At 39.5% G+C, this 23179-nt stretch overlaps 1 protein-coding gene across 1 annotated transcript in view; it reads left to right on the plus strand.

The window, feature by feature from the left end:
- SHANK2 (SH3 and multiple ankyrin repeat domains 2) overlaps window positions 1–23179 on the plus strand; it is a 274142-nt gene that overhangs the window by 221483 nt on the left and 29480 nt on the right. The window contains 2 exon segments of the mRNA XM_079307962.1: window positions 13495–13630; window positions 15389–15469. Coding sequence (XP_079164088.1) covers window positions 13495–13630; window positions 15389–15469 — 217 coding nt within the window.

A 23179-nucleotide genomic window follows, 5' to 3' on the forward strand; every position in this document is an offset into this window, starting at 1 on the left:
GATCACTTCATCTTTTCCAGGTGGAGGAATCTAACCTTGATTTCTTGTCACAACCTGTAACCAATTCTTCCTTTGTATTCTTGGCTTGTAAAATTTATCCACTCTTATGTTTGGGCATGTGCCTTCCTGGCTGAAGAGATGAGGCTCTGTCCTAGTTCTGAGTTATGCTTTGTTAGTTGCTAAACTCCTCAGTACTATCAGAAACTTTTTCCATATTTAAAGAATGAATTTGATCCTAATTCTTGCTCCACCCCTGTTTTCCTGATTATTGAGCTGATCTTACTGAAGTTGGTGGGAAAAATTTGTATTTCCCATATTCCTGCCTGGTAAGGGTGATCTAGAATTTGTGAAGTGTCTCTGTGCAGGAAAGCTGAGCCACCCTCAGTGGAAATAGACTTTAATGGCACCAAATTAAGGTTCTGATGAAATATTTTGAGCTCAGAATTCAGGCAGACAGGAATACATTTCCCATGCATAGCAGGAGTCGTGTTATCAAAATAAAGTAATGGTTTAGGTGATTGATTTGTAGCTAAGAACATCACAACTGTGCTGTCAGGAAGGAAAACTTCAAGTTATAATCACAAAAGGTGCTGTTAGGCCTCCTTTGGGTTCTGAAAGAGAAGTTTCAATTGCTAAGCAACTAACCCCAAGATTCTGCCTATTTTGGAGCTATTATTAGTTTAATCTTGGTGCAGATAGGTAATGATACAGTTCTAAGATGCAATCTTGGCTTGGTTTCTCAAGTTCTGATAAATTTGCTTTGTTTTAGTGCAACAGGTACATTTATTTGCCTCTATCCTAAGGTTTGGGTTTATGGGAAGCATGTTCATGACCATGGCAGGGGGACTTAGACTCTAAAGGTCTCTTCCAACACAAACCATTCTATGGTACTGGGATTTTATTATAGAATTACTTATTTTTGAGCCATGATGAAAATATATTAGATGGTAACTTGAGAATCTGATGCTTTGAGGAGGCTGCATCCTGTTTTCTAGGTCTTTGATCTCTAACCAAAGTGACAAAATGTCTGTTTTTAGAGTTCTTGCATCCACACAACTTCCTACACATGCCTATGCCATAGATGCAGGAAAACTTTCCAGAGTGTTGCTGCTAGTTTCTTCCCTTTCCTCAATTTCTGAGTACTAATCTGTGAGACACTCTCTTCTCTTTGAAAGTGACGCTGGACTGGAATGTCCACAGAGATCAGGAGTTCCCAAATGAACAGCCACCAGGCCCACAGGAATAGCACAGAAAATCAGGAAACCCAAATCATTGCCCTAACTTTGGCATACAAACCCCAGTGAGTTTTACAATTAATTTTTCCAGTTTTGGATGCAGCTAATTCCTGAATTAAACAATGAGATTGTCTCTCCAGGAGCACAGAACTTCTTTCCTTCTGAGCAAAAACACCAAGAAAAAACTGCCATGCAAACATAAGCAAAATGGCTTTAAAGCTTTCTGCTGAGGAAATGCTGAAATTTGAGCAAATTTGTGCTAAAAGGACGATTTTCTCAATCCTTTGTCCTTCTGTTTTATTTTTAAGTAGCCCTTGCCTGTTGTACCAACATTGGCCATTTGATGGAGTCGGTGAAGTCTCTATCAGATTAGAGCTTCTCTTCCCCTCTTAGAAATCAGAAGGACTAATTAATGGCATATTTTTGTCTGCCTGATTGATTTATTTATTTGTTTTAAAATGCTGCCTCAGAACCCCCCAGCTTTTTGCTGTTCCCATGCCTTTTAGTATAGAGAACAGAGTTATTTCTAGTGCCTCTAATGCACACACCTACATTTTTCTCCATTCCTTTGGACAAAATTGTGCTCCCTCAGTAAGGAATGTGCTCTGGGTGATAAGTATGTATATATGTATGTGAAAGGAACTATGTATTAGCCACAATGGCTCACTTAACTGTTTCAGACAGCATATATTTAGGGTGGCTAAAAATAGTTTTAATTTCAGAGACTCTTGGGAGCTTTGGTCGTGGATCAGGCATTCCTTGCGTTCCACAGGAAGATGCTCTGAAGGCTGACAGTCATGCAGCAACCAAAGCCAGTGGCAGAAGATATTCTGCCTTGGATTTGTGCAATTCCAACAGTGCTGCCTGTGCAGGATTTGGGGGACACAGTAGTAGGAGTGAGTAGCACACACTAAGGTTGCTTTTTACAACATTTCCTAGGGCTGAAGCTTTTATGTTGCCTCAGTCAGACTTCAGAATCTAAATCATGTCTTTCATGGCTGTCTTCCTTGTAGTTTGAAAAAACCCCACCTGGAAATCAATAAAAAACATATTAGGATGCACTGAAATTGTCCCTCTACCATTGCCAGACTTGTCAATGCCAGTAACTGGGACAAAGCTGATTTGGGTCAAGGTATTTGGAGAGAAATCTGATGTGATGCTACTGCAATTTGGGCAATTAGGGAAAGAGCTCAGAGGTTGGAATAAAAACGAGGATGGATTCTCAAGGAGAATCAATCACTACCTTAAAGTCATCTAAAATTTATACATCAGAGCTGTGAGTGTACCTCCTTCTCACAGTCCTGTCTCCATGTGATGTGGGAAAGCCATGGGAGCAACATGGCACTGAAGGAGTTGTTTCTGCTAGCTATAAAATGAGATTGGTAACCTCCAGTTGGCAACCTGGTGCATGCTTGGCAAAATGCAGAGTTCCTTTTCCCAGGTTTTTCTGCAGCATGTAGAATTCACCTAGGCTGGGAAATTCAAGTATTCCACGTTCTCTGGGATGAGTGACCGCTGGCAGGGAGAAGTGTGCTGTCACACTGCACAGACGGAGTCAGGCTCCAAAGCAGAGCAGCTGTGCCCGTCCAGTCCCTGGAAACGGTCCCCAGCCCTTGCTGCTTCCCAAATCCTGGGGTGGGAGTGCCCCTGGAGGTGCTGGGCAAGCAGGATTTAGTAGCCCAGCAGAGGGTCAGTGCTCAGGAGGCGCTGGATGAGGTGGGTGACATTCCATCTTCATTGCGTCCCTGGCCCTTCCCAGGGTGGGGATTTAGGATGAAATTTAGGCACATCAGGTGCTCACACGAGTCATTCCAACATCTTGGGTGGTTTTATCTCCTGTGCAGGTGGATGCAGGTTGCTGAGCACCTCGGGAATTGGAGCTCCTGAGTCTCCTTGAACCCATCCATCAAGGGCAGTATCTCAGTCACCCTGACAGCTTTTGGCAATTCCAGCTTTATGGGAAATATTAGCTCTTTCCACACTGTCTCCAAGTTTTAAACCTTCGACCTAAGAGCTTGGTAAACATCTAAACTCCATTCTACAACACCCAGATACAAATCTAATTTGAATTATAAGGGATTTGCATAATATTTGGTGTTTAAATTGAAGTTTCTCTTCCTTAATTTTGGAAGCACATAGCCCTGAGGGGCAGCACCATCTCTTTGTGTTTGCCTTAAAAAACTAAGTTCCTTTTCTGATCTTTCCTTGTGTTCTTAAGACGTAGTTCACATTCCAAAATATTTAGCATATAAATATTTAGCATATTTACATAGAATCAAACTCAGTGGAGCTTTGCTGTTTGTTAATTTTGGGAGTTGGGTTGCAGAGAAAATTTAGGTGGTGGGAGATCAAGTCTGCAAAATTGTGATTTTGGACATCTTTTCTAGTGATTCTAAAATTACTGTTGGTACAAATGAGGCTGCTGCTTTCTGATTGACAATTCTGTCATGTTCTTGTTGCTTGGGCTTTGTTCATCATTCGTGCTTTGTTTGTCTCCCTCTCTTTGGTGCCTGTGCTCAGGTTTGGGGCATGCTTATCTCCACAAATCTCTTCTGCTGAGCTGCTATGCTGGCATGAGGTTGTGCAGCTCTTGAGAGTGTTCCTGAAATGTCAGTGTGTAACAGCACTGATTCACCCCCAGCATCACCCAGCTGATGATGGTGCTGCCGACTCCAGGTGCTGAAAGGAAGAAGGTGGCAGGTTTGCTTTCCTTCTGGCCACTAGAAGACAAGAAGTGTGTCCAAAGGTGTTTCCAAAGCTTTGTTTGAATACAGAATTGGGCTGTGGAGCAAATGTCCCTGAAGGAGAGGCCACAGCATCTCTGGCTGCTGCGGGCACCCTTGCGCTGGGAGCAGTGCAGAAGGCAGAGCCTTGCTCCTCTGGTTCTGCCTTTTGCTGGGAGGGTGTTCCTTTGGGACTGGTGTTCCCTGCAGCCAAGGTGGAGCCTCTTTAAAGGCCAGGAAATTGCCTCGTGCTCTATGAGTCACCAGATCGTCCCAAAATAGATTTTTATTTCCAAACTATTTACAATCAAAGGTTTGTTGGTGATTCTTATTTGCTATGACAAAGTGCTCTGAGGAATCTGCCATTATCCTCCTCTGATACTTGTTCACTCAACAAAATAAATCATTCCTTCTTAGCAGAGGAGCTTGTTGCACTAATACTCTTGCTTGAGAAGATAAAAAGTGGTTATTCTGTGTGGAACGTAAGTAAATTAGAATGTCGCTTCTTTGAAGTAGTAACAAAAAGCCTCATTATGAATTAATGAAGTTGCTCTTATAAACAAGTTTGTTTTCTTTAAAAAAAGCTGCAAAAGTTGTCTTTGGTTGCTTTTGATGAGTTAATATTGTGCAACATATTTGTGGCTTGTGTCTGTTTTACATTACAATTGTGCCTATAGATTTTAGATGTTCTTTTGCGGTTGTTTCAAGCTAAACATTTCCATGTTTGTAACCATACTGTGCAATGACTCCATCACTGATGTCTCTTTTTGGGGTTTATCTTCAATTTGGGAAGTTTGGCATAAAACACACACAAAAATTGCTGTATCGTTAGTGCAATCAGTAATTTTCTAAATTAAAATAGGACACTCACACAGCACCAGCTGACTGATGGGTATTTCTTAATTCTCATCTGACACAGAAAGGATTTTTTATGTGAGTTTGATTATTCTGTATGTGCTTAGACACTCCTCGGGCCCAGACTTCAGTCCTCATTCCCATGGCCTCCAAATTAAACTTCCAAGGGATTCCAAGTTTAAGGCAGCCTCGTTAAAACTAACATGGCTTTAAGAAAGAATTATCTCCATCTGCTCTAAGATTAGGCTTTCCTGCATAAAGAGGGATGCATGAGCAATACTTTTTTTTAATATTGTTCTTAGACCAGATGCATTTTCTGGAAAGTGACTGTATGTGGGAGGAGGAAATATAGATTATCAACACATGATGACAACACTTTCTGTCAATATATCTGTGTAATCTCTGGGAAGGTTTTAACAGAAAAGCATTGAAATGTGCAGAACCATGCAGTTTATATCCCATGTACAGGGTTTAATTTTAAATTGTGTTACCTGACTAATGGATGCTTACCTCATGTAAATTAATATCAGTCTATATTATTTATGCTCATAAAGCGATCTATATTTTGATCCATATATTAGAATTCTCTGCCTAATGGCCTTTAGTGTAGGTATGCACAGCTTTAAAAATAGAAGAGCTCAGCCTGCAAGCTTCTACCTCCTGTAAATACTTATCAAGTGGTTCATTCAGAATTCAAATAAAGATTCATTGTCCTCTCAGTGCTTGCATAATAACACTGCAACTCCTCATTTGAAAAAAAATTATGATATTTTTAGGGTGGAACACAGCCTCCTGCTTTCCTCCAGCGTTGGGCTGGGAATTGTTTAATTGGGGTCTGAAGCCCTTCATCCCTTTAGGGGGCAGGGTGTGCAGGTGGGTGCTGTTCCAAGGGCACAGCAGGAATGGGAACAGCTCCCTCTGCTCCCCATTCCTGTCCCACACAGCAGCACAGGAGGAGGCTGGAGCTGCCTCAGGGATAGGCCTGGCTTAGAAATGCACTCTGCCCAAAGAGGATCCTGTTCTTCCTGCTGCTCTAGAGGACTTGTCCCGGGGGAGCTGAGGGAGGCATAGGGATGCCAAAGGAGGCTCCTCCAAAACTCATCAATGTATGAGACTGTTCCATGTGATGGTGGTCATGACAGATGGAGAGATCTCTATAAGCCAGGTCTGGAAACTTGTAATTTATTGCACAGGGCATGGGTAAAAAGGGCCCTGCTGGGAGCTGCCAGCTACAGCTCAGAGCAGGGCAGAAAGAGAGTGGGGGTTAGTAAGAGTTCTAAGAGGTAAGAGAGTGGTAAGAGAGGGAAGTAAGAGAGTGAAGTGAGTGATTTTCCCCTTTACAATACAATAAATTTTCTTCTATGTTGAATATTCTAATTTCCACTAACCAATCTAATACAAGATACAAATCCTACAGCATTTACGTACAGCCTATAAGAATCATTACATTACCATGATGTGTTGTACTTTAAACCCTATAAACCACTCTTTGGACCCCTTCTGCCAAGCTAGCAGGGTCTTCTCTGACCTTTGGACCTGCTCTCCAGCAGAACGCATTGTTCTATCAAGAGGGGATTACTTTCAGCTGGCCATCCTATTATCTTCTAGTTATTTAGTAACTAAGGTTTAGTATCTCAAAGATGGCTTTCATTTCAATCTCGCTTATGGTTTCCATATTCTCAAAATCTTTTGCTAGACAATCATATTTATAAGGTTTTCCTGATTCATCCTTCTCAACACATCAGCTCAACAGACCAGCTCCACTCACTCTGCTGCCCAGAGCTGGCCCGGCACTCAGATCACACTGACAGTCTGTGACCCAGGGCAAAATTATCAGTTTTGATTTTTTATTTCCCCTCTGGAGTCAATTTATCAGAGGGGCTTTGTGAAGTATCACTGAGAGAGTTGCAGACTGAGATGTGGGTGGCTGGGCAGCAGAGGAGCATGGAGCGATGGGAGGTAGAAGCAGCTCTGGTGGCAGTGGTTAAGCAGTTTTAGATTTTTATGCATGCTTTATTCTGTGAAGGGCGGATATGCTAGAGAGGTTTCTTTACTATACGGGTGACCTCTAGTTTGCTATTTTTGGTATCCTATTTTTGGTGGTGTCTCTGTACCATGATTTATAGGCTATGAGAACAAATGCAATATGAGGCATGTTCACAAGATGAATACTGTAAAGGTACTCTCTTGCGCTTCAAACTTCATTTTAATTCCAATGAATTTTAAACTAATACATATTTTTTTGAGCATTGGAATGTGGAAAAAATTACTCATCAGCTTATCTTCAGTGAGTCTGTTTTAAGGAAAAAAGAGGCAAAAGAGATGTGCATAGTTCATTGGATTTTTTTCCTGAGAGAAGTGAAAACATGAGAAGCTGCCATCACTTGCACCTGGAAGGGGTTGGACAAATTCATCTTAAGTGCCACTTAATTGATTGTGGGAACACTGCAGTTCAATCAACTGCAATAAAATTAATTGAACCTCTCCAATGAAATGTGATTTTTCAAAATAGGAACAGGTACTAATTAATGGAGGCTATTATTTTTAATAGGACAGGGTCCAAGTAATTGAGTGATGTTTAAATGTTCTGTGTAGTCTGAGGATGGGAGTCACAGTCACTTACTTAGACTTGCAGCTTTCAGGTTAGATATAAAATTGCAAAATGCAAAATTTTATATGAGAGTGCTAATTTGACATAGCTCTGCCTTTTAAATCATGCCATGGGTAAGAGATGAAAAGCAGCTTTTAATCCTGCTGCTTTTTTGGGGCGTTGTCTTTGATCTCAAACTAATCCAGTGAGTTTGTAAAAGAAAAAATAGTTGCGCATTTCCCTCTAAGGGAGGTCAGACACTGGCATGGGGCCAGTCTTAGCTGAGTGAAACACATATGAATGTATGAACATCTTTATCAGCGGGTTTGACTAAAGTTAGACACAAAAAAAATTTAAAAGGTCTTTGAATGACTGACAGCTGTTATGCTCCATTCATATTTTCAACTTTGTCATATTCTTAAAACATATGTTTAGCCAAGGCAGGACATTACTCCCACATCATATGTTTAAGAATGCTGGGAAAATAAGAGGAAATAAAGGCTATTTAGGCTTTTGGTAGTTTGACACAGGAAAAAAGTAATAATATAAACTGGCTACACCTAAGACAGAGATTAGAAAAAGTATCAGTTCTCAGAGTTTCTGGGTCTAAGAGGAATAGCAGGGATGAAAAATCTGAGAAGTTCCAAGATGGAGCTTGGCTAAATGTTAAGAAACAAATTTTGTGATGCAGTTGCCATGACAACTAAGGAGTCTGGAGTTTATGATCTGAGATGGCTCTTCCTTCCAGTGCCTCTTTCAGAAATAGATGTTCCTGAGCACAGGTGAAGCTTTGGTGTGCTCAGAGGGATGGAGCGCTGCCGCCTGAGCCCTTCCTCAACAACTCTGCTGTCTCCAGCAGAGACCACATCCACAAGATGGCAGTTTTGCCACTGCTGAACCAGGCCAGGGAAAAGCCTCTGCAGGCTGGGGCAGCCCTGGGGATCCCAGGTTTCACCAGGCTCCAGCCTGTCCTGCTGCCCTTGCCCAGAGCAAGCATCAGGCAGTAACATCTCCTTTTGCCATGGGAGCTGCAGTAGAAAAGGCACAACATTCCCCATGTGCAAACAGGGGGAAATGTGGTGACAGAATGGAATCCTTAGGACATTGTCTCTCCACAGGGTGTTTTCCTTTTGGCATCTTATGTCTAGTTTGTGTGCCCCAATATTTGAGTTTATGCCAAGAGATTTATACTGTAGCAAGGCGATGAATGATTTTGATGTTTTAACTCATCCCCTTAATTAATTGGTACTTCTTTTCTGAAAGGCTGTCAAATACTTCTTTATAATATTTCTTCTTCTGGAGAAACCCCATAAATGACAGAATTCAGGTGAGAAGTTCCCTCCTTTGATCACCTAGTTCAATTCCATTCTCACTGGCTTCATCTTTACATCATCCCATGCAGTAAGACCACCAGGGCAGGCAAACCTAGTGGATTACTGCAAAAACATCATTAATGCAAGATGTCAGCTGGAATTTCCACATCCTTGTATCCCTGCTTCTGTGAAGTTCTCTTCTTTTTCGTTTTAATAGCACCTTTTTGATCGACAGAGTGCATGAAGCCACTGAAGCATCTTTTACACCAAAGTAGATTAAATGGGATATGGTCAAACACTAGTGGGAATCACTGATTTTTTGTGTGGGAGATCAGAATGTAAACAAACTTCCCATTTGTATTAGGAAGTCTTCAGGAATTTCCCAGAGTTTGTTCAATGCCTGTTTCAGAAACTGTTGAAGTAAATGAATAGTTGGAGCCCAGTGGACTGAAGCCAGTTGCTTCTGTCTGCTTAAGCTTCTGTGGTGTGATGGGAATAATTGGGTTTGCAGAGACAAATTCATAAATTAATTTCCATTATGAGACTCATAAATTTATAAGTATTCTATAATTAATTAATTAATACACATTTATATTTTATATTATTACTTTCTATATTTCTCTAAGACACAGGTTAAAATCATGTGCTAGCTTTTTGAGACAGTAAATCTTGATATCATTTGTGGTGAAATGCATTTTGTAAGCACATCAAATGCCATTACATCTAAGTATCTTTTGGCTTTAGACCCTTTTAACTTGCCTCTGCACTCATTTCTGCATTCAGGCTTTTCCTGGGATGCTCAGGGAGAAGTATGCTGCCAAGAGAATTCGCTCAAATTTACTTTTTCAGAGGCCTTTCTGGATTCACTTTATACCCTTGTGCTGTCCATGAGTCTGTTAAATCCAGCTTTTAGAATTAATTTAGAGGATAAAATAATAGGATTTTTGACACTAAATATGCTTGTCAGGTACAAATCTGGGACATTTGTGCTGGTTTGTGCTAAATGCTGCTCCAGCCCATCCCAGTATGGTCACAGACACCACAATCCATTGCTGGTTTTCAGTGGGTGACCCCTGGATTGGCACTAGAGTTTACTGAGAGTGCAAATAACTTCCCCAAAAGTATCTGGGTCACTGTGTCTTTCTTCCTCTCACATTTTAGTCTCCAGACAGGAAACTCTTACTGGCTGCTGACAGGCAGTGCCACGTGCACAACTCTGTGGTTACTTGAAATGCAGAAGCATCATTTGAACCTGTAAAATCACTTGTGGGCTATTTATTTTCACTAGTACAAATTGTGATTGGGTTTGTGTGTGTGAAATATTTATCAAAAAGGGTGAATTGTAAAAAACACCTGTAGGCTGGGGGTTATAAGTGTGTGTAATGGGTTTGGGCTTTGTTGGGGTTTGTTTCAAGTAGTTCAGTGGATAAGGAAGAGTTTCTGAGAAGCTGCTTCTGGGAGGATGTGCATTCCCAACTTCAACCATTCCACCAATGGGCATTCCATGCATAATCATGGAGTTCTGTCTGCATAATCACTGTTAAAAATTATTGACTGCCTTTTCCACTGAGGGAATGTTTTGAGGGAAGGATTAGAATGATGCATTGATGATTTTTTTTTTTTTTTAATTAGTTGAACAAAGTCTTCAAAGGTCTCTTTATCTGGTAGTGGTTTTATTTTTTTTCCTTTTGCACCTTCCTACGGGAAGGCTGCTCTGGTGAATGTGTTCCAGCTCATGCATCTGCCAGCTTACAGTGTGCAGGTTATCTTACTATTGTATTATATTATATTCTATTATAATACATTATATTATATTATTTTTCAACCCATTACATAACTTTGCATTTCAGGAAAAAAAATCCTTTTATCCAGACTATTTAGGCTATTTTTAAAGACATTCAGTCTATGAGATCATATTACTTCATAAATTAATTATCTCAAAGTAATATCCATCCCACTGCTCAGTAACCAGATGATAATAAGGAATGATTTTCAAAATTACAGAATTCTGGGGCTTTTCCCAACAGTCCAGAGTGGACAGAGAGGAGTTATTGAAACTGTGGGCTGTCCCAAGGGACAGTTTTCCTTGCATTTGGTTTATTGGATGACCAGATTTAATTGATGTAGCACAGACACAGCCTCCTTACATGTCTGTTTCTATTATCTGTTTTCATTTATTTATGAAGGACGTAAGGAAAAAATCTCTGTGCAGGAACATTTTGTGGGATAGTAAAGGAAAATAAGAATGTCAGGTTTTGCAGTGAAAGAATGCAGAAAATATGTGGAATTATTGGGTTGAAGAAGAGGGAAAGACAAATTTGTGCCTGCAAAACAACTTTACCCTTTGTTTCTAGAGTTTCCTTCCAAACACTTAGCCACTAAAAGAAAAAGTCGTTTTTGAGTGTTTTAAGGAGTGGGATTACATTTAATAGCAAGAACACAGGTGATTATGAAATTAATTGGTACAGGTGCTTATGAAATTAATTCCGATTGAGTTGGAATAGATATCTGTTTTACTGCTTTACAAACTCCCCCCTGCCAAAGCTTGAAGTGGAAGTCGAGAGAGATTTGCCTCAAATTATTCACACCTGGAAAAGTTTTGCTGAATAATGTCAAACTAAAACTGTCAGACAAACCTGCTTGAGCTCTGGTGTCTCACTACTTAATGACCCTTCCTGCAGTCATTTGGCTTCTGGATGAAATATTGAAAAAGAGTAAAAGAAATAATGTCACTGAAATCCTTATAGACTATTGACAATTCCCAAGTTATTGCTTTGTAATCATGCTCCAGTTTTACCCCCTGAAGTGCTAAAGACTGTGAAGATGAGGTTCTGCTCTGCTGGTTTCACGATTCTTTTGTTCTCTAGTATTTCCGTAAGACTCTGAGTTAAATAACCTCCAGCTCTCCTATCAATATTTTTATTTTATTTATTTTTGGAAAAATCTTTTCAGACCCAGCTTTTGTAACTGTGCCTTTTCAACAAAGCTGCTATAAACAGTCATTTACAAGTTCTGCTTCTGAGGCAGCTTTAAAAAAATGTGTTGTATATATTTGCTCCTGCTCTAAATGTTAAGTATCATTGCACAGAATGATGGGAACAGATGGGATGCTGCATAAGCTGTTTATCATATTACACATTTATCACTTTACACTAGTGAAGTATACATGTGTTTGATTAATATTGACTTTTGATTTATTTGGAGGGCTCTTTTTTTCACAGCATTAGGGATTACATTGTAATCCTTACTGGCTTGAAGTCTAATTCCAGTAAAAATAGAGAGAGTACATTCCATATCTTAATTGCTTGATTTTTTTTTTTTTTTTTCCCTGTGGAAAAGAATTACCTGGTTGGGGCTTTAATACTGGAAGGAATCCAGAAGTAAATGGATAATGCTGTTTGCTTCAGTATTTTAGACAGATTAAATTTAGATGCCATTGGTCCAGCTAAATAAATATCTCTTGGAATTAAATACCAGATGCTAAGGAGGTGTAAAAGTAAACCAGCAAGAGTCCTATTTAAATCAATATTCTTTTATACCCTCCACCTACAGAATGAGAGAACTTCATCTTTGCCTGCTCAACAGGTCTGGATGTTCAGCATGTGTTCCACCTACGTCACAGTACATGGAACCAAAAAAGCCTCTCCAAAAGCACCTCAAGCTCAGGCACAGAGTGCACAGCTCGTCCCATAGGCTCCAACTGCAGCACTGTACTGAAAAGCTGGTTTACCAATGCTTTGGTTAATTAAAATGCATTTTGGCTCAGCTGAAGCCTGAAAAAAGGGAAGGTTTTCCTTCCAGACAATGGATGGAGAAAATTATTTCAAGTTGGAGTGGGGTGGCTTGTGCTGTTTGTTCTTCTAAACGGCAATAATATTTAATAAGAGATTCTGCTCTAGACCATAAATCCTTGAGATGCCCAGCCTGTCATAATAAATAGAGGAAGCTAAAAACACTTACTTTGAAAATGACTGTTTGTTTTGGAAGGCACTGAGTGAAATATCTTAGTGAAATATTACTGAGTCAGTAGAATTTTGGAGAGAGATCAAGTTCCCAGCATGTATCCTGGCAGCAGCTCTTTCTCCATTCCTCAGTATCTTTTATGTTCAAATAGCACAGGCAGCACTTCAGTCTTACATGTTGTCATCATTCAAATTTCAGATAACTTTCAGTGACTCCTTATAGATTGAATGAATAAATAAATTACTTTTAGCCATGCTTATTTACAGTTTTTATGCCTCTGCATTCCTCTGTGTCTATTAATTAATATTATGGAAAGACATATCCAGGAAAAAGGATGATTTAGCACTAGGAATTACTGAGAGAGTACAGATATATATAGGTCTATTTTTTTTTCCCTTTAGCTGAGTGTTACAGTGCAGTTTAGTTGACGTGACCACAGTAAATTCTCAGGGCTTCATGTATTTAGCTCTTCTTTTTCCATGGGCCTCTTTGGGCCTGCTGTGGCCCTGTTGCTTTTGCTTTCAGGGCAAGAGATTCTTCCAGAAACTTGCAGAAGGAAAACACTAGTTGTTGTAAATGAAATATATAAAGGACAGGATTAGGTTTAATTTATTTAGATGTGCATTTCCCAGAGGAATACCTTTGTTTGCTGGTCATCATGTCAGCTATGCACTGTTCCTCAAATACATATTTTTATTAAAAGGCAGTAACTAGAATTTCTGTTTCCATCTGTTCCTTCCACATTCTGTTTATAAAAATGATAGAACAAAATTTTTCTGCATTTTGGTCTAAAAGACTCCTTCCTTTCTGTGCAGGTTAATAATGAGAATGTAGTGAAGGTTGGCCACAGGCAGGTGGTGAACATGATTCGACAGGGGGGCAATCACCTCGTGCTGAAGGTTGTCACAGTAACCAGGAATCTTGACCCAGATGATACAGCGAGGAAGAAAGGTACATTTTTCTCTCTTCCTTATGGACTCTCCTCCCCTTCCTTCACAGAAAACCAAGTATGGGCATGAAATAGCTGTTCTCTAAATTCTGATTTATTAGATTTTGCTTCGAAAATTTGAAATGCCCTGTTCTTGTTTAATTTCGAGTGATTTAATTCTGTTGGGTAAGACATTAACATGTGGCCAAAAGAGCAATATTTTCTCGTCATGCTTGACGTTACAGTTCATTTTTGGGGTTTTTCACCTGTATATGTTTGAGGATCTTGTAGTAAAACTTCTTGCAGTAGTGGGAGAGGAAAAACACTAAAAATGGATGATCTTTTATTAATTTCAAATGTATTTGAGATGGGGGTAGTTCAGCAGTGTGTTTCTCACCCACTCATTCAAAAAGCCACCATGAAAGCTTCACTCCCCAAAAAAGAGGAATTTACACTTTTTCCTTTACCTTAGATGCCCCTGAGTTTGGTTTCCCAACTATGCTGGGAAGTAATTAGGTCCTCATAATTATCATTAAGCAGGAAAGATTGTTGCTGCTCACTGGTGTTCCATACAGCAGCAGCACATTGCTGAAAGTTCCTGTTCCTCCCACAGTCCTGTGAGTTCTCTCTCACACACACCTAGCTCTTCAGGGTGGGAGCAGGTGAGGAGCTGACACTCCAGAACTCACTCCTGCTCCATGAAACTAAAACTTTCTGTCTGTGCTGGAAGTGTCTTCTCCTCCACTGCTTATTAAAAATAATTTTTTTTCTTTATTTTTAAAGAGTGAGACCAGCTTGTGGGATGGAGGGGGAAGGCTGTATTAAACTAAATAATGTCCCAATGTGGTCCTGCATTGTTTTTGACTTGATGAACAGTAATTTACTGTTCACAAATTTTAAACAAACCTTTTTGCCTTTTGGTATGGATCATATTGACCTTAAATGTAGTGGCAGGACAAGGGGCAATGCTTTAAACTGAAAGACGGCAAGTTTAGACTAAATATTAGTGGGAAATTCTTCCCTGTGAAGATGATGAGGCCCTGGCACAGGCTGAACAGAGAAGATGTATGTGCCCCATCCCTGGAGTGTCCAGGGCCAGGATGGATGTGGCTTGCAACAACCTGGTCTGGTGGAAGGTGTCCCTGCATGTGGCAGGGGGCTTGGAATGAGATGATCTTTTCTGACCACCAGAAATATTTGTTATTGGGAAACTAAAGCACACTACAACTAAAGGTTGTCGTTTCTGTGCTAGATTATTGCCTTGATATTTTAGAACCTTTTATATTGTGAGTATCACCTGTTTCCTTAGAGTCACCTTAACAATGCAGATCCATTTGAATGTTCTTTTCCGTATTTCTCAGATTGAACAGTTTATCCAAAGATTAAGTTAATCTGCCAGAGATTGGCTGGTGCCTAGGATATTTTTAGCCCTGCATATTTCTCAGAAGGGGCACCACTGCTGCGAGGTCCTTTCTCTAGAAAGCCCTTTTCCTGCTAGGAAACAGAAGTGCACAATTATTTAGCTTTAAATGTTTCTATGTATCCTGTTACATAAAAGCTTGCGGATGTGTCAAACAACCTACGCTAGAGCCAGAAACAGTGGAGAAATTCAGTCCATGAAAAGCATCTCAGGGCTTTTTCCTCCGCATGTAGGTATTTATTCTTGCCTTATTTCATGGAGCTTATTCTTTTAAATGGATATGGAGTTGTGGCTGTGAGCATAGGGCTTCCAGAGGGTGTGTTTTGGCTGACATTTGTGTGTTTTTCTGTCCCATGCACAGCCCCACCACCTCCTAAGCGAGCTCCAACCACTGCACTGACCCTGCGCTCTAAGTCCATGACCTCAGAGCTTGAAGAGCTTGGTAAGAAAGTGCTTTTTGGCAAGCATGCTGGCTTGGTGGAGATGTAAATATCTATCTATATGTCTCTATGTGAAACTGATGAAGGGAGCTGCACTGTGTACAGTGTCTAGAGCAGAGGAGGTTTTAAGAATGCTGCATCTTTGGAGAGTTCAAAATGTGCATGACTCGCATGACTGATTTTTGTGGAGACTTGTGCCTTTACTGCTGCGCAAGGGAATGTTGATACATTTTATGCATCATCAAAGTTTGGCACATCTACCAAAAAAAAAAAAAAAAAAAAAAAAAAAAAAAAAAAAAAAAAAAAAAAAAAAAATAAAATAATGCTGTATCATGTTTTACTAGCTTTGCTTTCTAAATTTTCGGTTAATCTAATATTGTTTTATTTTAAATTTCTGTGGCCTCTCATTAGTGGATAAAGGTAAGCTGCCAGAAGCTGTTGTTAAAAGCTGACAGTATTAAAGCAGCTTCAACTTCAACTTGTTTCATTTGATCTGAAAAAGTGCATATTATGATATCACTTTGACTTCTGTGCATGATATAAACTTAATTCCTCTCACTATTGGCAATAAAAAATTACTGAGCATTCAGTTTTTTTATTTGGTAATTTTGAGAAATATGGTTGTAGATTCCTTTGCTTGGTCATCTACATTCTAGATATGCATATTTCTTCAGGAATTTTTATTCATTTTCTAGAAATGAGGAAGGTAATTGTTCTTCTCTTTCTATTTTTTATCTGTTAGGTCATTAAAAAGTAGATTTTCTGCAGCTAGATTTAAAATATGAAAATAGGAATAAATCATATATAAAAAGAGAAAAACCCTGTGCATATTTCTGTATGGCTATAACAGTAAAACAGCATATTTAGCAAGTGAGAAACGGGTATAAAGCCCAACCACATCCATCACTGCAGAGTAATAGATTATAATAATCCACACAATAAAACCATTTTTCCATGTAATTCTATACTGATTTAAATACTTAATTTTTTAATCTTGGGGTTTTCCTGACATGGACTCATCTGAAGGCCAACTGGAACAAATCATAGCCTTGTGGCCCCTTTTTTTGCCCTGTAAGTGAGTGTTTTCTGGGGCAGATGGACCCCATCAATCCTTTAGTGAGTCAAGTCACGTAACACCAGTGGCAAGTCTCCCAGCAAAGTGGTGCTGAAGTGGGTAGCGTCTTCTCTATGGTCTAACAACCAATTGAAGACCAAAAAAACCACCCCAGTTTGATAATTTAGCTCCAGCAGGTCTCAGAAAAATTGATTTTTATGTAGAAGAAAGTTTAGGAGCTTAACTGGAGGTTATCAACAGCTTGTGAATGCTCCATCATTTTTCTTCAAGGATTAAAACAAAATGTTATTTTTGGAGCACACTTTGTGGTCTGGGTGTTTTACATTTGCTTTTCTTCCATGGAATGCTGAGAGCTTGTAAACCTTTGCTGGTTTATCAACCACCTTTCCCAGGGCACAGCAATACTCAGGCACCATTTTTGCGCGTTTGTTATCCTCTTCTGCCAATTGCTTTCGAGCTGAGGATATTCTTCTGTTTCTCTGACTTTTCAGTCTTCCACAGGAGATACTGTTCTTAATGCAGAAACAGCACTTTGAACAGCTTGTTAATATTAATGTCCCCAGTGGAGACCATCGTATTTTAGCTTTCCCACCCCCTTGCTAAGGCTGTGGCCCTTGCTCTGCTGTTTGCCCACCCAAGTGGCAGAAGCCACTGCAACTCTTTTAACAAGCAGCCATGGGACATATTTCCATTTTTAAGCAGATTTCCCATTGATACCTTTATCTAGATGGAGCTGACATTGCAGTGGCAGGAGTCTTCTGTTCTGAGAAATAGTCCTGTACCTTGTTCCAGAGGTGTTTGTCCCCTAAAAAGCTGGATTAGTGGCAGAAATTTGCTTTCTTCTTAAAAAATGTCTGTAAATGCCACTTCTGTGACCCTCTGAACATTTGCCACCCTCACAAACAATGTGACTGCTGTTCCAAATAACATCTGTTGTCTACCTATTTTCATATTTGTCCTGGAAAGGGGCTGTTAGCAGAAGGGACAAGAATTCTTAAATTGCACAGCAACTGAACAAGCTTCCACAGGGAAAATGTTCTCCCTATCATCAGTTAAAAGTTGTCTCTTGACATATAACACAGCTTGTATGTGTGTATTTATCTACAACTTATAGATCTCTCTATGTATTTGTGTATATATTGGGCATCTGTGAGAACTATGAGAACACCCACATTTTTATAACCATTAAACTCCCTAATGAATGAGCATTTCTTTCATGCCATATATGTGCAAACCAAATAGGAAGTACCTATAAATGAGCACTGTGAATGTTCTCATCAATACTTATGTGTAACCCTTTTTCCTGAACTGGAGAAGCTCATGGTCTCAACAATGTCTTGTGACAAAGAATCTCACAGGCTAATTATGTGCTGTGTACAGATGTATTTTCTTTTTATTGATTTTGAATGTGATGCCTTTAATTTTATTGAATGTCCCTTGTTATGTAATAGAAGAAAAATGTAAAGAGAAACTCCCCATTTGTTTTCCCTTAGAGTGCATAGTTTTGTAATGTCTTCTAGCTGAGGTAAACATAGTTTTTTAAAAAAAATTATCCATCTTGCAGTCATTACAGTCACTTCCTTTGCCTGGCTCTGAACCCTACTTACAGTTTTATTGACATGTTTTGAGCTATTCTGTTCTTCATAATACAGAGCAGACCATCTGAGCTGTTCTCTTTCAAATTAATTAATCCAAAAGCTGACAGTCTGCTAATGATTCCATTTCAGTCTGCAAAAATTTAGAAATGCTCGATGTTGTCATAGTTTGACAGCCCTGGTATCAATAAGTTGCCCCAATTACTGTTTTTAAGAAAGAACTTAGAAAAAAAAAATCTGCATGTTTTCCTAATACCTGCAGGGGAGAAATTCCTTGTAGATACCATAAGCCCTGATAAGAACAGTTTGGCAAAAGCAGATTTTATCTCCTGTGGTTTGAGAGATACCTATTTAGTAGAGGCGAGCAGGGAGAGACTGACATCTTAGAGGGATGGAAATGTTTGAGCTCAAAATGACAGAAAAGGATTTAGCATTTTAAAAATTACCTTCAGAATTGATTCACAGTTCATTCCCTTTCTATTTCCAAGCTTCAGTACGGAAGAAGAAGGGTAAGGGGAAGCATTTTGTCTCTTGTTTAACCCGTTTCTCACCTTTCCATAGTGAAGGATAATAACAATGTAAATGTTGGCATATGGTCCAGTTTATTTTATGGTGTCAAATGTACATTAATTATTGTATATGTTTTTTTAGTTATTTAGTTAATAAATTGCAAACACACTAAGAAACTCAAAGAGAAGACCACATTCGAAAATATCCCCTGCATTTCTTCCTTTTGTTTCCTTTCCTTCACCTTGCCTTTTTTTTCCTTCTCTGTACCTGACTCTTCTCCAACCCCTTCCATCTCATCTCCTCACAGTTCCTATGCTGACTGGCAGCCACAGAGGGTTAGTAGCCAGTGACACCCCAATGCAGTCCCATGTTAGTGATCCTGCTTGTCTCCCGAACAGCCACACGTTCTCCCATGCCCACCCTGTGTCTGTCTCAGGAATCAGGGATCTTGCACACCACACTTGAGCTTCTCACCCGCAGAAATGCTGCTCTGTCCAGTAGAACATCTTCCACGCTGTCCTGTATGCATGGAGTGCCCTTCCTGGACTGATTCATGAGGCCACCCACCACCTTCTCCTTTAAATCTCTCCTAAAGACCCACCTTCCCTAGATCCCCATTGAGCAATCATCCCAGCACTGATGGCGAGGCAGGGGGGCAGGTAGAAATAGCAGTGCTATTTTAATAGTTTTCATAAATGTATTTTTGTGTAGAGATTTTGTTTGTGTTGAGCTGTACTTTTTCCATGCTCCTGTACATCATTTTGCTTCCCTAGATTGTGAGCTCTCCCAAGCAGGGGCTGTTCACTTTCACGTTCTCATGGAGTCTCCAGGGAAGAGTCTCCCACTTCCCTGAGCCCCTGGGTGGTAGCTGGTGAAAAACAGGCTATGTCCTGCTCTTGGGTGAGGTTCAGTGTCATGGAAAGGAAATCTAGGCTGTAGGCAGTGTCTTCTCTCAGCAAGAAAGCTTTTCCTTTTTTACCTTTAATAGGACAGAACTGGGTTATTTTCCACTCTTTATTTTCCTGCTCTTTCCTGACCTCCTTTCAGGTGGTTACCAGAGGTTCCAGCTAGGGATATTTGCCATTATCCATTCAGAGAATTTGGCAGAATAAACCACATTCCTACTCAAAAATATGTTTTGGCAGCATATAAAAAAAAATCTTGGTGTTGTTTTACAGTCTTCTGTCAACAAAACTTTCAGTTTTCTGGGTCAGAGATGAGGGAGGCATTAAGATAAAAATAATGGCTTCTGTGACTCTGTCTCAGCTTGTTGGTTATCTCTGGAGATAGGTTGTGGTTCCTTGGGAGAGCAGGGAAAAGGAAGGCAGGACAGGACATAAGCTGTATTTTTTGATATTCAAGATAGAAGATAAAGTACTTGTGTCTGAAAAGGTGATAAAATACTTAGGTTTGGAGCAGTATGGCATGGGCAGTTCTGTCATTTTACTGCAGTTACAAAGCATGAATTGCTAAAATTTAACTTCGTCTGTGCCACTGACTTTCTGCTTGCAGTAGTTGCCTGACTCAGAGATAGCTTCCAACCTTGAAATGCATGTATGGAGGAGTTGTGTTCCCAAACTACTTTCTGGATTTTGTGGGATACCTGATGGGGGAGGGGGAGTAGACTTCTTCTTTCTTGTACCTTGTAGTTTTCCAAGAACTGTTGTATGAACAAGTTATGGCAATGTGTAAACCAAGAGTTTTAGCAGCAACCTGTTGGAGGCAGCACTTAAAATGTGATTCCATTAATACTGAAGAATAACTAGCATTATTTGTGCAGCAAATTGAAATGAAGGTTTGAAAATACTCTGAAAATGAAAGATTAAGGGAAAAATTGAGGTCATAATTTTCATTATCATGACGGGAAAATAGGTATCATTCAAGCTTCAAAATTGATATTTTAAAACTTTAAATTTAACTCTGTTCATAATAAGTTTATGCAGTGGGTGGAGAGCTTGGTTTTAAATGGCTTTAAGTTTTTGGTTTGATTTATGAGTAACTCAATGTGGAGGGAGAATTTTAAAATTATATCATCCTTAAGGAACACATTCATAAGCTAAGATCTGTAAATGTCTAGGTACATGATTTAAAAGTTTCCTGCTCCTCAGCTTTCTTTGCTGCCAGGAAATGGGTTTGATTTAGTGAATAATTTGGGATTTTCAGTGAAAGCTGAAGTCAATAATGTTGAATTAATATCCAATATAAAATCATCTAAGAGAAGGGACAAAATAAAGAATAGAGGAGGTTAAATTTCCACAGCAAAATGGGAATGACAAGATAAATAATCCTTCTGCATTAATAAAAAGTCTGCTGGCAGTGTCTCATGGGTGTCAGTTGTAAGCCAGGGTGGTGCTTTGTCTTAGATTCGATATGGTAATCAATATAAAATATTGATATATACCATATCCTGATAAAGTATATGTGTTGGTCCTGGTCTTTGGGGTTTGGTGTGGGCTGCAGTACCAACTACAAATAAAGGATTTTCTCCTTTGAAGGCTTTAGATTCTATCACCACCTCACAGATACAGAATAACTGATATCATCAACACAGGATATTGTTACCTGGCATCAAGTCTGACCGGCATTTGAATAGAAAAATATCAGTTGATGGCATTCAAAAGAGGTATTATTAGCTCTGTCTGCAGTAAGCATTCCCACTTCATCCCATTCCTTTTGTCCATTGTTTCAAAGGTGGCACCTTCCAATGGCATCTGAAACAATGAAATTGCAGAGCAAATATATATAAATGAATGCCAAGCAGTGGATTAGCTCATAGTGTTCTGTTCTGTTTGAAGAGACCATTCCCAAAGCCGTCTGGGTTCAAAATTCACTTTTTTAATTTCACTGTGGTGGAGTTGATGATGGAGATTTGTCTGCAGGGAACAATGGGAATACCACCAAAGCAACTTTCACAGCACTCACCATGGCAGCTCTTGAGATAGCTCCCGGCACCTGCAGTGCTTCTCTGTAGGAAGAAGGTTTTCAGATCTTCACCAGACACTATTTCAGAAGATAAGAGCAAGAGGCATCAGGCTCCATGAAGAATTCTTGAAGGTTATCCGTTGTAAGTAATTGATTCACATTACATATTTGAAATTCTAATGAGGTGGCAGTGTAGTAATGAGGAAGAGGTTGTCATCGGGTTGTCATTTATCTCCAGCAGAAAGCAGTGACTCGGGGTGGAATTTGTCAACTCTGTGTGAAGAAATGCCAACCCTTAGTGATTGGTGCAGCGAGGTTGCAGATTTTATGGCTTGTAGTGTAACTTGGGAGAGTCCACAGCAGTGTAAGTGTAGGATTAGGACCATAGCTACAATACAATGGCTACTTTGTGAGAGAAAAGTATGGAAAACTGACATGTTTCAAAAAGGGAACAATAATAAACCTATGTTTTCCACGAAAACTATCTTGGAGATGTGCTGGTTAGCAATTTGTGCCACAGAATCCAGCTTAGTAGGTAACTCCTTAGTAGGTACTAAAGACTTCTTCAGACCAGGACTTACCTTTCATGAGATGCTTCAACATTTCGGAAATGGGAATCCTGAGTAGAGGCTGCTTGAGTCTGTGTGGGTGTTCTCATCTACACTGTTATTGTTTTGAATCTATCTGCTTATTCTTGAGGATGTAATGCCCTGTCATGATACTTGTTTTTCTTTATTACAGGACTGTAATTGAAAAGGTTTTCAAAACCTTTCTGCGTCAGCCAAACAAGACAATGGTATAAAAGAAGTTGGAAAAGGAATTGTAAGTGTTACAGAAAATGCGGTTTTGTAGCATTTGCAAAGAGACCCATTAAATACGTTGGTTTATGTGAGTGTGACTATGCTCAGATATTATCAATTTAATATCTAAGCACATTTTCAAAATCATGAAGGCTTGAGGAACAGTTAAAATTGCATGTGTTTCCCAACATGGCACAGTTAGGGCAGTGGAAAACTTTTTCAGCACTTTTAATGTGTTCTCTCTCTTTTTCAGGAGCCAGGGAGATGAAGGACTTATCTCCCTCATCTCAAAACTCCCTTTGCTGCTCTTTCTTTTTTTTTTTCCTTTTTCCTTCAAATGTTCACATACTCATGTTAATTATTTTCTAATCTAATTAAAAATAAATATTTTTAGATAATTCCTCATAGTTTGTTTGGTTTTTCCCCTCGGTATGGAAGCGTCAGAGTTAAGTGTGAGACCAGAGAAGGCTGCGTCTTAGATCCTCCACTTTCTTTTTGGTTTCTTTGATCTGATTGCCATTCTTTTGTGACTAGGCCAAATTTTCAAATGCTGTCTCTTAAACAGAACTTCAAATTGCCACTTAAATTCCACCTGGCTTGCAGGGTAGGAGTGGGTATTGACTATATTCTCTGCTTTGTTTTTGTTCTTGAACAGAAACCACTGTTAGACAATGACCATTCCTCTTTCAAGGTAGGCCGAATTGCAAGGCTTCAGCATTGCAGGTGTATTTTAAATGCCTGTATCATTATTTCCTTAATAATGAACATGCTGTTAAAGAGCTGGTACTTGAAAATTGTATCTCTAGAAAG

This window comes from Erithacus rubecula (genome assembly GCF_903797595.1).
Source record: "Erithacus rubecula genome assembly, chromosome: 6".
NCBI lineage: Eukaryota > Metazoa > Chordata > Aves > Passeriformes > Muscicapidae > Erithacus > Erithacus rubecula.